Here is a 16623-nt window from a genome sequence, read left to right as displayed (position 1 = left end):
TCTTTTTGCTTATGTGGTGCTGAGGAATCGAACCCAGGGCCTCATGCATGCAAGGCAAGCGCTCTACCACTGAGCCACCTTCCCAGCCCCAACACTGTGTCTTTTAATGTAGTTAAAACAAGAAGGCTTTGGGAACTAATCTTATTTCTCAGTCACACATGTTCTAACATGACTAGAATCACTAAACATTAATTCTTAAAATAGGACATGTTACAAAGAAAATAAGTGGTGTAGCTTTTATATGATAAAATATATTTATAGTTATTCAGATATACTTACTAATGGCCACTGAAAAGAATTAGAATGTTTTTCAAAATTATAGATTTCATTAATTAGAATCATTAAGTAAAAACGTTAGAGGGTTGAAACATAAGTGGATTATCTGTAAATAATAAAAGTCCATTTAATGTCAGAGCTCATCAATAATCTTGGTTACTGAAAGTGAGAGTTAATACCTTGCACTTGTCAACTTCCTCCTCAATTTTCTCAACAATAGCTGCATCCAGAATTTGTAAATCGCAAGAAGAACGAGACAAAGTACTGACAGGATGTCCTTTTAGCCAAGTAATAATTTCTTGAACTTTCTCAGCACTATAGCAAAAACAATAATAATTTTTAAAAATTTTAAATCAAAACTGTCTGAGTGCTTAAAATCCTGATACAAAATTTCTGAGAACTATGAATTATAATTCATAAAGGAAAAACAAGAAAAGGAACAACAAAATAAAACAAAGAAGATTACATGAGAAATTCTTGATGAATTAGCTCCATCTTCAATTGACCCCTCAGTTGAACTTACCCATTCTCTTCTTCTCCAGGCCAAATATCATCCTCATAGAACACGTCTTCTTGGCTATTTTTGGCTATATAACTAAATAGTTCTGGAGCTCTAGACAAATAAAAATACTGCTTTATATATATATAGCTAACTTACAAAAAATTCTTATAAATTTGAAACTTACGGGGATATTAATGCATTTTGACAATGTTACTATAGTATTATTGAGGGATGTGACTAATAAGGAATAGAGATCGTAAACCATACTATCCTTGTACCCTCAAAAACCTCCCACTAGTTGGGTGCCGTGGCTCACATCTGTAATCTTAGCTACTCAGGAGGCTGAGATATAAGGATCAGGGTTCAAAGCCAGCCCAGGCAGGAAAGTCTCTGAGACTTTATCTCCAATAAACAACTCAGAAAACCGGAAGTGGCACTGTGGCTTAAGTGGTAAAGCACTAGTCTTGAGCTTAAGAGCTGAGGGATAGCACCCAGACTCAGAGTTCAAGTCCTACGACCAATAAAATAAAATAAACAAACAAAAAATCTCCCACTAGATAAGGGGAGAATAGTTTCATTCATGTATTTATAAAAATCTTTTACCATGATACGCGATAATAAATGGACAAAAATAATACATACAAATTCATTTTCTAATTTTAACAACTAAGAGAAGAAAGAAAATAACTTCCAATCTAGGATTCTACATTCAAGCAAGCTACAATCAAGTACAGAAGAACAAAGCTAGTTCCACTGCAACTGAAGCAGGAAGACAGAGGCTTTGGGAAGAAGTCTCCAAGAAGAAACAGAATGAAGAGGTCCCCTGATAGGTTTGGCAGAATTGAGTTTTAAAGCTACAGGAGGGAGTTGAGATCTAGACTAGTCATATGAACATAGGTAATAAGCAAATAAATAAACGGTTAGGAATGTGTAAGAAAGGAAATGTAATCATAATACTCTACGAAGTCTAGGTATAAACACTCTACCATAATGAAGTAGCCTATAAACAAGCGATACAACTTTAGTGAGGAATGTGTATGTGCCTGTGGCAATTTTTATTTATTCTTTGTAATGCTAGTCATCTAGTAGGGTATCACACATGCTAGATAAGTGCTCTGCCACTAAGCTACCTCCTTAACCCAAGGAAAAAACAACAGCTTAAATGTGGCATGTTAAATAAATATGGAGATGAGTAAGAGAGGAAATCCAAACTTGCAGGTAATAAGTATGGATTTCTTCTTCCAATCTTGCTAAAAAATGTAAGGATGTGACCTTATTCCAAATGAGGCTGTTTACGGGGGGGTAATCAACTCCAAGTAGAGTTCATTAGGATGAACTCTAATCTAATTTGGTGGGTAGGCACCCTTCTCAACAGAAGGATGGATGTGAAACTGTGAATCAGAAGTGAACCTTGTTCCTGTAAGAAACTCTGAAATATTTCCCTCTAAAACTTAGCGAGCCAAGCCAACCCACTCCTAGCGACCTCTGTGAGGCCCTGGCCTCTCTAAGTGCTCACAGAATGCCTCCCCCCTTAAGCTCTTTGCAGAGCCCCTCCCCCATTGCTCTTAAGTTGTGGGCAGACCTCTGAGTGGAGACCATCCCTTACCTCTCTAAGTACTCCGCAAGAAGCTGCTCGGCTGCTGATGAATACATCCACTCACTCCCAACTTTCTTGGTATAGCCAGGCACCTCTTCATTTTTTTTGTTGAATTTGAGATTTAAGCCCACATTTGCTTTATGGTCTCCATGAGGGCTAAAGTGAAACCACACAGACACAGACACAGACACACAGACACACACACACGTTTTAAAATCTGGGGTAGGCTAGAAAAAGTTTTGCTTTCAAAAATTCTTAGAAAAGCTTGCTTTTGACTGTTCTACATTTTTGTTTATGGTTATTTCCAATTAGCAGTAAATAAGAAAATAGAGGAAAAGCTTTAAAACCCAAGTTTAAAAAGCATATAAATAAATTATGCAATTCTGAAAAACAAAGGGTATCAAAATGCAAGGAAATACATTATTGAGGCTCACACACACTCTGATACCTTTTTTCAAGGTTCAATTTTGTTAGCTGCTAAAAAAAGTCTTTCCAAGGATCTACAACATATGCCATTCAGATAAAAGGTTACCACCAGAGGAATTTATGCACAATTTTAAAAGAAAATTCACAGCAGTTATAAAGAGAAAAATACTTAAAGACTATGTGTTCAAACTTTTTTTTTCTTTTGTCACTTTAAGTAAATTTCTCTAACATAAACTTACTTTCTCCTAGATCCTCTTCCAATAAAAATACTTCCTGTAAACCTTGAAACAAGGTATCCACTCACTCCAAGGCGACTGGCCAACACATATCCTGGGTTGTACTTTATAGAATATTTCTTTAAATATAAAAAACAAAAAGGGTCAATTATGGAAACGTAAGTTTACATAAAAAAATTTGGAGATATTTAAGACAACACTAACCATTGGATTGTGGTAATGTAAGGGTTCTCATTCGGATGCTGTGAACTTAAACATGGTTTCCCAATATTCTCCAGGTTGAACATGTCCAGTTTTAACTGAATTAAGTAACCTACACAGAAAGGCCATTTGCCCCTTGTAACTAAAAATGGAGACTCTGAATTAGTATGCAAAGCTTTATACAGTATTGTATCATACCTGTAGGAACAGGGTATGATAATCAAAGCGCCTCTTATAACTTTGAAAACAATAATTCAAAACAAACACTATGGATTAATAATAGCATTTCAGTGAATGCATTTTCCCCTCTAAAGATTTTCATTCCCCCCCCCACCTTTGGTTTTTGTAGTGCTCGGATTGAATCTATACACTTACCTATGCTAGGGTAGATTTACATAAAATTTTTAAAATTTTATTATTAAGTAACTGTACAAAGAGTATATAATTCCATAAGTCAGGTTATAAAAACAAGAAATATTGGTCAATGACACCCTCTCCCATCATTCCCCCCCCTTTTTACCCCTTGTCACTATCCTCAAGTTACATAGTTGAATTTTTTTTTTTTTTTTGGTCGGTCATGGGGCCTGGGCGCTGTCTCTCAGCTCTTCAGCTCAAGGAGAGCACTCTACCGCTTGAACCACAGCACCACTTCTGGTTTTCTAGTGGTTTAATAGAGAGAAGAGTCTCACAGACTTTCCTGCCCGGGCTAGTTTTGAACCACGATCCTCAGATCTCAGCCTCCTGAATAGCTAGGATTACAAGCGTGAGGCACCTGCGCCCGGCTACATAGCTGAATTTTTACACAATGTACACTGAAAATAGTGACTTCCTCCTTCCATTCCTGTGCCCCTATTCATTGCCAATCCCCCCAAACAGGTGTCTATTTCCTGGTATTCAGTTTGATAAACAGTTCATTTCTCCTCCTCCTCATCTCTTAGTTTCTGTGTAAATGAATAGAGCCCTGTATATGTTATCATATATGTTTGTATTTTAGATCTAGCTTCCACATATGAGAGGAAGCATGTAACTTGTCTCACTGAACCTGGCTCACCTCACTTAACATGATTTTTTTCTAGGTCATCTATTTTCCTGCAAATGACATATATTATTCTAACAGATGAGTAAAACTGTATATATGTGCCACATTTTCTTGATTCACTCAGGCATCTGGGCTGTTTCTATAACTTAGCTATTGTGTATAGTGTGGCAATGAACATGGATGTGATTTATATAAATTTCTGAGAGCAAGGATTCTAGGATTTTCTTCACAGAAAACATTTGAAATAGGCTTGAAGGATGAGGCAAAAATATGCTAACGTCTTAGACGTTTATTGACTGCAAATGAAACAATTCAGGCTGTGGTACTCACATGCTGGTTCTGTATTAGAGCATCAAGATTGGGCTCACACGGGATGCTGAAGACCACTCGAACTCTACCTTCGGAAATCACATCACCTGAGTCCTGGACCTTGGAATAGAATAAGCAAAGTCACAGTACATTTTACCCTCTTTATAAGCATTTTGTTTTCTATTTATTTCAATGGTTTCATTTCTAAAATAGAGCACAACAATAAAATCAGGTAGTCAAAATTCTCTTGGATTTTTTTTTTTGTGTGTGTGTGAGTTGTAGGGCTTGAACTCCGGGCCTGGGTGCTGTTCCTCAGCTCTTCAGCTCAAGGCGAGCGCTCTACCACTTGAGCCAGAGCACCACTTCTGGTTTTCTAGTGGGTTATTGGAAATAAGAATCTCACAAACTTTCCTGCCCGGGCTGGCTTTGAACCGCAATCCTCAGATCTCAGCCTCCTAAGTTACTAGGATTATGGCTCTCTTGGAATTTTTTTTTTTGTTTTGTTTTGTTTTTTTTTTGGGTCCGGTCATGGGGCGTGAACTCTGGGCCTGGGCACTATCCCTCAGCTCTTCAGCTCAAGGCTAGCACTCTACCACCTGAGCCACAGCGCCACTTCCGGCTTTTTTTCTTTTTGCTTATGTGGTGCTGAGGAATAGAACCCAGGGCCTCAGGCATGCAAGGCAAGCGCTCTAACACTGAGCCACCTTCCCTGCCCCTCTCTTGGAATTTTTAAGTAGATCTAATAATATAAAATGTAAGTCATTCTTTTAAAAAACTAACATGGCTAATAATTTTCAAATTTCCAAAAGGTTATAAAAATAGTGCAAAGGAGACTGGAAACCATTTACCTAGATTTACCGACTGTTAACATTAGAAAATTGGCTTTGATATTTTTGTTCTGTGTGTATATTTTGTACCATCTTCATATACAATTGTGAACATCTTTTGGAGAAAAGTCCTGAAAAATGATACTGTGAACTTAGTAGTTCCCAACATTTTCTAAAGTTAAGACTGTCCATTTTGTCCAATACAGACCTGAGGGTAAGATTTTTAGGGACATTTCTGCCTTCCATAAAGTTTCCTCATAGGTGTGCTGATATTTAACTGAATTAAGATAACCTATACAGAAAGACCATTTAAAATGCTATTATTTTTCTGAACCATTGGAGGATATATAACATACACTATGTACCTTCTAAATATTTCAGTATTAATGGTAATTTAATTAGTATTAAGTTTCCTAAGAATACTTTATAATAAAAGTTTAGTATAGTCACTATGTATATAAATTTATACTGATAAAGTATTTTTATCTAAGCTACTATCCGTATTCCAATTTTGTCAGTTAGTCTAATGTCGTGCGTGAGACTCTTTTCCTCCTCTCCAGGCTAGCAACACAGATTATATTTAGTTGTCTCTTTTTTTGTTTTCTTGTTTTTTGAGACAGTGTCTCTCTCACTAGGTAGCCCAGGCTGGCCTTGAACTCATGATCCTCCTGCCTCAGACTCCAAAGTGCTGGGATTACAGGTATATGCTGCCAAACCAGGCAAAAAAAATCAGCAGTTTTTTTGTCCTCTGTGTTGGGCAATGAACCTAGGACCTTGTATGTACTAGACAAGTGCTCTACCGTGAGCATATCCCTAGCCCTATTTTTACTTTTGATATGTTGCTATAAACCAAAGCCTTCTCTTCCCTTTGATTTTAATCATCTCCATGGAATCATTAATTCCTATTTTCCCTCAGTATTTATTCAGTAATGATTCCAGTACTCAGACCATCTCAGAGTTGACCAGTCAGTGGGAGACCTCAACCTCTTCCTGTGTTATCTGACATTCTCCCTCATACTTCTGAGCACTGATTTCTAGGATAACACCAATAGCCAAGCTCTCCTTGTCCCAGGCCTATGAGCAGCCAACTGAGATAACTTTTAGTGAGGTATGGTATTAGCAGTCAAAGGCTGGGCGTTACAGATGTTCACTGCTACTGGGGGTGGTGGTGTCTTTGCTTCTTTTATTTTTTTCAGTAAACGGATCTGGAAAAATATGCACGTACAGCTATACACACATACACACTACACATATGTATGTAAATCTACAAACGTATTTTAGAAATAACAAATTCACACCAATACCTCCAAGTCTGTTCCCACAGAAATTTTCTTTTTTCTCCCATTCCATAGTTGCACACACCTTTTATTTGATAGAACTGGAATTCTTCAAAGCATCTACAAATTTTAAATTCATTTGACTCTAAGATATCTGAAATAGTTTTAAAACTGCTTTATCCTTAACACCATAATAAACAAATTTATTAGAATAGAGATCAGGATTTGAATTCTGTTGCCTATCTCCTGACCTAACCTGCTCACAAGTGATTACACAGTGTTCAGATAAATACAAATAAATATTGTGTCTATAAGTCATTACATGAGTGGATTTTCTGATGTTTCCCTTTTGAGGTTCTATTTCATTTTCACCTAAATCAAGACAGGCTAAATAAGTTTATTAACATGGAAACAGAAAGGAATTTAATTAGTAACAGAGCCAAAACTCACTTCCCCAGTGCAGCCATAGTAGGGAGTTCCTAGCATAAAGACTGTACTTCTCATAGGAAACAAATCATCCAACGTTTTGATACTAGAGAAACGAGAGTCGAAAGCTCGAATATCCTATATAAAACAAAACATAAGCATTAATCCCCATGGCCACAGTTTATAGATTGTCTATCATGTCTATGCCACCTGAACTGATCAAACCTCAACAATTTGAATATTATAGGAACAGAATAAAAGACTATCTACTTCTTATATGCCAGGAACTCTTCAACATGCTTCGCTCATTTATTTTACTGTATTCTCAAGATATCCCATATAGCAGAGACTCTTTTATTACTAACTGCACTGTTTAGAGGAAGAAAGGATAGCGCAGAAAGGGGATATGTTTCATCCATGGCCACACAGAAAAGCAACCAACCCAGAAAAATCTATGCTTTATACTAGACTACCCTCTCAATAAAGTTATAGCATTCATGGGAAGAAGTAAATTCCAAGGGCACCCCATCCTGTGGATGTCTGAAACTACAGATAAACCCTAGAGATACTTTGTTTTTTTTTTTCCCCCAATAAGTACATGCATACCATGGAGTTTAATTTGCACATCAGGCATAGTGACAGATTACCAATAACTAATAAAAGACAAACATTTTTAACAGTATGAATTATGTGACTATGATCTTCCTCTGTCACTCAGATACACCTTGTTTTGTTCTGGTATGCTGAATGATAGGCACGCACTGTAAACCATGCCATAACTTCAGCAGTATGAAGTGCAATACTGACATTTTAGCAGCATCGTCATGCTATTATATATATATTTTGTGTGTGTGCACCAGTATTGGGGCTTGAGCACTGTCCCTGAGCTTCTTTTTGCTCAAGTGGTACAGCACTAGCCTTGCTGTGCTCTACCACTTGAGCCACAGGGGCATATCCAGCTTTTTCTATTTATATGGTACTGAGGAATGGAACCCAGGGCTTCATGCATGCAAGGCAAGCACTCTACCACTGAGCCGCCTTCCCAGCCCCTCTAGCTTTTTCTATTTATATGGTACTGAGAAATGGAACCCAGGGCTTCATGCATGCTAGGCCAGCACTCTACCAATAAGCTACATTCCCAGCCCTCCAGGTTTTTTATACTGGTTGTTTTGAGATACGGTCTTATATTTTGCCTAGACTGGTGTGTGGACAATGATCCTGCTACTTTTCTTTCTTTTTTCTTGGTTGCTCATGGGGCATGGGCCTGGGCTCTTTTTGCTGAAGGCGAGCACTCTACCACTTTGAGCCACAGCGCCACTTCCGGTTTTCTGGTGGTTCATTGGAGATAAGTCTCATGGACTTTCCTGGCTTTTAACAGCATTTCTCAGATTTCAGTCTCCTGAGTTGCTAGGATTACAGGTGTGAGCTACCAATACCCAGTGATCCTCCTATTTCACGCTTACTTCTATATTTGGGGTGACAAGTACATACCATCAAATCTAGCTTCTTAAGTTTTGTGAATTGATTTTCTCTGGGCTTACTTCAAACCATGACCTCCAAATTCAGCTTCCAAGTAGCTAGGATTACAAGATTGAGCAACCAAGCCCTTCTAGAAAATTTTGTTGTAGAAATTAGGTCCTTAAAGCTCAACTGTACACATAGTATTGCCTGACCCACCACCAAACATGCCTCACAGTGATTAGTGTATCTCACAAATTAAGTAACTGCTAACACACTGCTGCAATGTGTTCTACTCGTAAATAGAAATGCAACAGTCTCTCATACAATGCATACTCACAGAGCCAAGACTCACCTTAACAAGAGTTTGGTAAACAAAAGGAAGAACTTGCTTTGACCACTGCTTTTCCAGACGAACTTCACCATTTTGATTTACTTGATATTTACGACCTGTAAGTAACTGAGCATACACAAGGGCAGATGTTTCATTTATTATTATTCCTTTTCTTCTTAGGTATCTAAGAGAAATAATGAAGTGAAAAAATTTATGTATGAGTGCATATATAGGCTAGAATACTAGTCATTATCCAAATTGCCAACACCTAATTAAACACTTGAGTAAATTTTAAATAAATATACAAGCAGTTCTGTATCTCTAATTAAGACTTTTAGGGCTGGGAAGGTGGCTCAATGGTAGAGCACTTGCCTTGCATGCCTGAGGCCCTGGGTTCGATTACTCAGCACCACATAAGCAGGAAAAAAAATGCCAGAAGTGGCGCTGTGGCTCAAGTGGTAGAGTGCTAGCCTTGAGCTGAAGAGCTGAGGGACAGCGCCCAGGGCCAGAGTTCAGTCCCCACAACCGGACCACCCCCCACCCCAAAAAAAGGCTTTTATACTATTTATTTTAGTCTGCAGATACTTCTACTGTCTATGTGGTTAAATGAAAAATCACAGCTATAAAAACTCCCATGGGGCTGGAGGTGTTGCTCAAGTAGTAGAGCATTTGCTCAAGAAGTTTCAAGTTCAAATCCCAGTACCATCATCAACATTCCAACAAAACTCCTATGTCTCCCATCCCCCAGAACGGCTGTAATCATGACAGGGAAAACAAGTATTGGTGGCCATGTGGAGAAATGGTAACAACTGTGTACTTATGAAGAACATACAGAATGGTAGACTGTTGTGGGAAAAGCTCTGGCAGTTCCCCAAACAAAATGACCCTCAGCAATTCCCTCAGCAAAATGACCCAGCAATTCTATGCCTAACTATATACTCCTTAAACAAATACTGACAAATCAATGTTCATCACAGCACTATTCCTAATAATCAAAAAGTAGAACCCACTTAAATGTAACAAAATGTGGTGCATCTATACAGTGGAATGTAAGTCTAGCCTTAAGAAGGAATAGAGTCTGATGCATGTTATATTGTGCATTAACTTCAGAAACATGCTGAGTGAGATAAACGAGACAAAGAAGGTAAGACTCATGCAATCATATTTATATGAAGCATCCAGAATAGGTCCTTCCACAGACAGAAAATAGACTACATCCATTCAACTTGGCCTTTTCAGTCTAAACAGGTGTCTGCCAACCATAGCCACTGGTCAAATCCAGGCTGACTCTTGTTCTTTTAAACAAGTTTTCTTGGAACATACTCATTACTTACTGTCCATGTTTTTATGTTACCATGGTAGAACTGAGTACTAGTATCAGACACTGGAAAGTATATAGAGCCTAACAATTTATAATCTGGTCTTTATAGGATTGTGCTGATGAGGCATTTCAATAACAACCTGAACAAGGCTAATACTGCTCTTCTTCAAGTGTCACATTTATTGTTTTTGCTAGTCCTGGGGCTTGAACACAGGGTCTGGACACTGTCCCTGAGCTTCTTTTACTCAAGGCTAGCACTCTACCATTTGAGCCACAGTGCCACTTCAGGCTTTTTCTGTGTACGTGGTGCTGAGGAATCAAACCCAAGGCTTCATGCATGCTAGGTAAGCACTCTTACCACTAAGCCACCTTCCCAGCCCTGCAAGTTATTATTTTAAACTAGAACACAATACCTTAGAACCATGATGAAGATGCAATCAGTATTCAGAGTTAACTACTGTGTCCAGTGGAAATTAAGTTAGAGAATGAGGACATTAATGAATGCTAGTGCTGGGATATTTATTTTTGTATTCTTGTTTTTTGCTATGTAGTGCAGAGATTACAGTATGTATTGCTACACCAAGCTCAGTTCTTTATATGACACTCACTGGTCTGAAATGCCTTGTACTTCTTTAGTCCAGTTAGACTGTTCTTTATCTCCAAGATGAACAACTTTAGATGGTGGAGGAGTTCTTCCCAAATAAACTTTCTGTGTTCCTGGAGGTTCTTCCAAGTAAAACCTTAATTAAAATATCAATTATATAATCCTATTTTTTGCTTTAATTAGAGTTCTTCAAAGTTAAAAAAATTATCAGAAACAAATATATTCGCTAAACATTAAATTTGGATGTAGAATTTCCAAGCTATTAAGCAAATAAAAAAATGAAAGAATATATGCATCTAAACTATCCTGAGGAGCATACATTAAACTGACAATAGTGGTTTAACCTCAAGTACTGTGATTACAGAACTTTCATTTTATATAAAGTACAAATATTCAAAGAGTTCAAATATTCTTTCTCCCTGCTCCTCCCTCCCACCTCCCTCAGGTCATGGTGCTTGAACTTGGGGCCTGGCTACTGTCTCTGGGCTCTTTTGCTTAAGGCCAGCACTCTACTACTTTGAGCCACAGCACCACTTCTAGTTTTCTGGTGGTTAACTAGAAATCAGAGTCTAATGAGCATTCTTGCCTGGGCTGGCTTCTGAGATCCTTAGATCTCAGCCTCTTGAATAGCTAAGATTACAGTCAAGAGCCATCAGAGCCCAGCTACAAATATTCTTACAACAATTTCATTAGTTAAAAAAAAAAATAATCAAGCTGGATGCCGGAGGCTCATGCCTATAATCCTAGCTACTCAGGACACTAAGATCTGAGATCGTGGTTCAAAGCCAGCCTGGGCAGATAAGTGCACAGACTCTTGTCTCCAATGAACCACCAGAAAACTGGAAGTGGTACTGTGGCTCAAGTGGTAGAGCGCTTGCCCTGAGTTTAAAGAGCTCAGGGACAGCAGCCAGGCCCCGAGTTCAAGCCACACAACAGACCAAAAAACAAAACAAAACAAAAAAAAGATTCAGTAAGTCATCAAATAGCAAAGCAAATTTAGAGAAGTTAGAAATCGAAAGTCTTACTTAGTTTCACCATCTGATACAGCCACAACTCTAGCTTCTTCGAGGTGAGGCCAATTAACAAAGACAGACTTTCCAAGTACTGACGAAGCTACATTTTCTATACTCTTAAAAGTAAAAGCAGAGAAGTCATTCATGTTTTAAGTCCAGGCAAAATTTCCCAATCTGTACTTAAGTTCCTAAATTTATAAACTGGATGAGTTGAATTAATTATATTACAAAACTCAACTTACATGCAACATCTGAGACAGTCCTAGTTAAGAGTGACATTATCTTGCTTATTTTTCTTCAGATAAGTAAGGAAAGTGATAAGATCAGAGGAAATGTATAGAAAAGGCTTTTGTTTCATATAATTAGAACCTAAGAGAAAGGATGTATTTCTTTTTTTTTTTTTTTGGGTCCGGTTCTGGAGCCTGAACTCTGGGCCTGGGTGCGGACTCTCAGCTCTTCAACTCAAGGCTAGCGCTCTACCACTTGAGCCACAGCACCACTTCCGGCTTTTTTCTTTTTCTTATGTGGTGCTGAGGAATTGAACCCAGGGCCTCAGGCATGCAAGGCAAGCACTCTACCACTGAGCCACCTTCCCAGCCCCGAGAAAGGATGTATTTCACTCTGTGGCAAGTATAAAAAAAAAACATTTATCTAATGAGGGGACACAGGTCCAAGTTTGTGCTTGCTTTGTAGCCATGGAATGTGGAAAATAAAATCACTCAGTTCCTCAAAGACTGTTTCTTTTACAAGTAAATGTCTCCCTTGTAATGTTCAGGATAAAAAAATTACATACACGAAAGCTTTGCAAACTGTCAACTGCTGGTTAAGAAAAGAGTATCTTCAATAAAAAATTCAAATTTTAAAAAGAAGCTATTTCTCAATTCAATTTGTACATATAGTTAGGAAATAACCTGGAGGTAGAAAATCAAGTATACATTTTCATTCACCTTTTTCTTTTACTTCATTATTATTATTTTTTTTTGGGGGGGGGTCCGGTTGTGGGGCCTGAACTCTGGGCCTGGGCGCTGTCCCTCAGCTCTTCAGCTCAAGGCTAGCATTCTACCACTTGAGCCACAGCGCCACTTCGGCTTTTTTCTTTTTGTTTATGTGGTGCTGAGGAATCGAACCCAGGGCCTCATGCATGCAAGGCAAGCACTCTACCACTGAGCCACCTTCCCAGCCACTTTTACTTCATTATTAACAAACATTTCTTCAGTAGAGATAACTATTCTTAGGTTTTTCTGAAGTAATTTTTAAATACTGGTATTTATACATTTCTATTTTTATATTGATATTCAGATTTTTTTCTCAGTTATTCTCAGGATGGTACATACTAGTATCTTACTGTTTTTTGTGGTTGTTTTTGGGTCCGGTCGTGGGGCCTGAACTCTGGGCCGGGGTGCTGTCCCTCAGCTCTTCAGCTCAAGGCTAGCACTCTACCATTTGAGCCACAATGCCACTTTCGGCTTTTTTTTTTTTTTGCTTATGTGGTGCTGAGGAATTGAACCCAGGGTCTCATGCATGCAAGGCAAGTGCTCTACCACTGAGCCACCTTCCCAGCCCTAGTATCTTATTCTTTTTTTTTTTTTTTTTGTCTGAGACTGGGACTTGAACTCAGTACCTGACACTTTCTCACACACTGGCTGGTGCTTTACCATCTGAGCCATGCCTTTAATTCCTAAAACTAGTGCTAGGTACATAGAAGTTCAATGATTATATAAACAAATGACTCAGAGTACAAGGTTTGTACCTCTGTGGAACACAATGCTAGCAGGGAGGTCCCAATTAAATACCCAGCCCCAGCCCCAGCTTAAGAGTTCACTACTATTTATCATCATTCCTCCTAAACCAGCAACTCTCCTATTTTAACTTTTCTGGCCCAGCAAACTCTGTTTTTTTTTTTTTTTTTTCCCAGCCGTGGGGCCTGAACTCAGCCTGGGCTCTTCAGCTCAAGGCTAGTGCTCTACCACTTGAACCACAGCACCACTTCTGGCTTTTTCTGCATATGTGGTGCTGAGGAATTGAACCCAGGGCCTCCTGCATGCAAGGCAAGCACTCTGCCACTAAGCCACATTCCCAGCCCTGCAATTGTTTTTAAGTTGGCTTAGATAACACAGAGCAACATTTCCTAGTTTCTTCTTTTTAATCTCTACTTTGGAATCAGTAATAAAACTTGTCAATTTTATTTCATCTTTCTTTTAAATCTGTGGCCACTCACATAGTTTGTACCCTTATCACCTAAGGGTGCAAGCTCTGAACCTGCATTTCTCTTTTGTGTAGTTTTCTCTGTAATTCTTCCACCAAACTAATCTTCTTGAAAAATACTGATTTCAATAACAGTCATAGCCTGGTACTCAAAGTCCTCCATAATCAGAGCTCAATTTGTTTTTTTCAGTCTTATTTTCCAATACAAGTCCCCTGCTTCAATCAGGGCTACCTTCTCCAATACATCACAGTTATTCTAAAATATGAAAAAAAATATTTCAGACACATACAAGGTTAACCAGAATAGACCACATCCTGCATCTTTTTTTTTTGTCAGTCATGGGGCTTAAACTCTGGGCCTGGGTGCTGTCCCTCAGCATTTCAGCTCAAGGCTGGCACTCTACCACTGAAGCCACAGCAACACTGCTGATTATTTGGCAGTTTATTGGAGGTAAGAATCTCACAGACTTTCCTGCCTGGGCTAGCTTTGAACTGCGATCCTCAGATGTCAGCGTTCTGGGTAGCTAGAATTACAGGTGTGAGCCAGTGGTGACTGGCTCCTGTATCTTTTTGACTCAAGTTTTCAATACCACCATAAGCCCAGCTCTTGGCTTCAAGTCTCTATTTAAGCTTTGCCCTGAAAGGTTCATCTCTTTTTCAAAAAGTTGTGCTTATTGTGCTTCAATTACAAAGATTCTTAAATTGTTATCTAATTTGTGTAAATTTTTCTCCGCTCTGAATCCTTAAGCTGTGAAGCAGTTATACATTCATACATTTGTTAAACACATTTGTAGACACAAACAATTTTACACATACTAAACACAATAAATGAAGAACAAAGTACTTACAGGTTCATCTGATTCTGCATTCACTAAGATTTCCAACATCATGTTTTCTCCGCGACTGCTTTGCTGGAATACCTGAACACCACTTTTCTTCAAGAAAAACTTCAGAAAGAATTGAAAGAATTTAAATTATTTCTCCATAATCACTTCACAGTTAATAAAGTGAAAAAATTCTGATTTAAATAGCCACTGACTTTATGTTTGATGTGTTTCAGAGTAGGGAATCCACAGAAATATAACGCCTTCTGGTCAACATTGGTTAATTTGCTCTTGTTTATGTCTATATGCCAAGCATCTAAAGATATGATTTCATACCTAGAAAATAAAATGTTTAATTCAATATTTCAGACTATTTTTTGGTCTGGTGTAGGGCTTGAACTTAGGGCTGGCTGCTTCCCTGAGCTTTATCACTCAAGACTAGCACTCTGTCACTCTGAGCCACAGTGCCACTTCTGGAGGTGAGAGTCTCACGGACTTTCCTGCCAAGGCTGGCTTTGAACTGTGATACTGAGATCTCAGCTTCCCAAGTAGCTAGGATTACAGGTGTAATCCACCAGCACCTAGCCAAAACTTCAGTCTTTTAGCAATTAGTCTTTCAATTTTCCCTAAAAATTATCCCTGTTTTTTTTTGTTTCTTTTTTTGGTGCTATCCTGTGACTTGAACTCAGGGCCTGAGCACTGTCCTTGAGTTTTTGTGTTCAAGATTGGCAAGGCCAGCACTTTACCACTTAAGCTACAGATTTAGATCAAAAATTCAAAATGAGCCTGGACTACATAGAGAGTTCTAGGCCAGCCAGAGAAGCATTTGTCTTTTTTTTTTGGTCAGTTGTGACAGCCTGAGCACTGTCCCTGAGCTCTTCAGCTCAAGGCTAGCTACTCTACCACCACTTAAGCCACTTCTGGCTTTTTTCTGCTTATGTGGTGCTGAGGAATTGAACCCAGGGCCTCATGCATGCAAGGCAAGCACTCTACCACTGAGCCACCTTCCCAGCCCCGAAGCATTTGTCTTAAACAAGCAAAATCCCTAAACAGCCAGGTACTTGTGGCTCACGTCTGTAATCCTAGCTACTCAGGAGGCTGAGATTTGAGAATCCCAGTTTGAAGCCAGCTTTGGCAGGAAAGTCCGTGAGGCTTTTATCTATAATAACCTATTCAGAAAAAGCCAGAGATAGTGCTGTGGTTCAAGTGGTAGAATGCTAGCCTTGAGCACAAAGAGGCTCAGGGACAAGCCCCAGGATTGGAGAGGGAGGGGAAGAGAAAGAAAAGAATGAGCAATCCACCTTTGTTATCCCTCCAGAAACAATCATGCCTGTGCATTAATAGGACTTTTTCACTATTAATTTAAAATAAAGATAGATATAACTAAAAGAAAATTGACCTTATAGTGGCTCACACTTGTTAACCCTAGCTACTTAAGAGGTAGGGATTGGGAGGGCTGTGCTTTGATGCCAGCCCGGTAGAAGAAAAGCAAGTGAAACTCAATCTCAACAAAAATAATGTTGGGCACAGTGGTGAGAGCCAGTTACACTAGCTGTACAGCAAACACAAATTGGGTCGTGATTTAGGCTTTAGGAAAAAATATGAGATCCTATCACAAAATTAACCCACGGAAAAAAGGGATGAATGAGTGGCGCTAAGAGGTAGCGTTCCTGCCTAAATTCAAACTGCAAAAAATAAAAAATAAAAGAAGGCCGGGGTGGGGCGCCGGTGGCTCACGCCTGTAATCG

The 16623-nt window shown here is 38.8% G+C and overlaps 1 protein-coding gene across 1 annotated transcript in view; it reads right to left on the bottom strand.

Annotated features, from left to right (window-relative positions):
* The window catches only part of Xrn1 (5'-3' exoribonuclease 1), a 60207-nt gene that overhangs the window by 21589 nt on the left and 21995 nt on the right, over positions 1 to 16623 (bottom strand). Inside the window, exons 17-27 of the mRNA XM_013029886.1 lie at positions 15091 to 15211; positions 14900 to 14998; positions 11859 to 11962; positions 10838 to 10969; positions 8930 to 9092; positions 7141 to 7254; positions 4608 to 4706; positions 3041 to 3156; positions 2385 to 2531; positions 800 to 889; positions 456 to 591 (exon numbers count right to left, since the gene is read on the bottom strand). Of these exons, the coding sequence (XP_012885340.1) occupies positions 456 to 591; positions 800 to 889; positions 2385 to 2531; positions 3041 to 3156; positions 4608 to 4706; positions 7141 to 7254; positions 8930 to 9092; positions 10838 to 10969; positions 11859 to 11962; positions 14900 to 14998; positions 15091 to 15211 (1321 nt within the window). The remainder of the gene's footprint in view (positions 1 to 455; positions 592 to 799; positions 890 to 2384; positions 2532 to 3040; positions 3157 to 4607; positions 4707 to 7140; positions 7255 to 8929; positions 9093 to 10837; positions 10970 to 11858; positions 11963 to 14899; positions 14999 to 15090; positions 15212 to 16623) is intronic.

Source organism: Dipodomys ordii, unplaced genomic scaffold (genome assembly GCF_000151885.1).
Source record: "Dipodomys ordii isolate 6190 unplaced genomic scaffold, Dord_2.0 Scaffold124, whole genome shotgun sequence".
In the NCBI taxonomy this organism is placed as follows: domain Eukaryota; kingdom Metazoa; phylum Chordata; class Mammalia; order Rodentia; family Heteromyidae; genus Dipodomys; species Dipodomys ordii.
The sequence above is the reverse complement of the archived record's forward strand: the minus strand, read 5'-3'. Positions and strand labels throughout refer to the sequence as shown.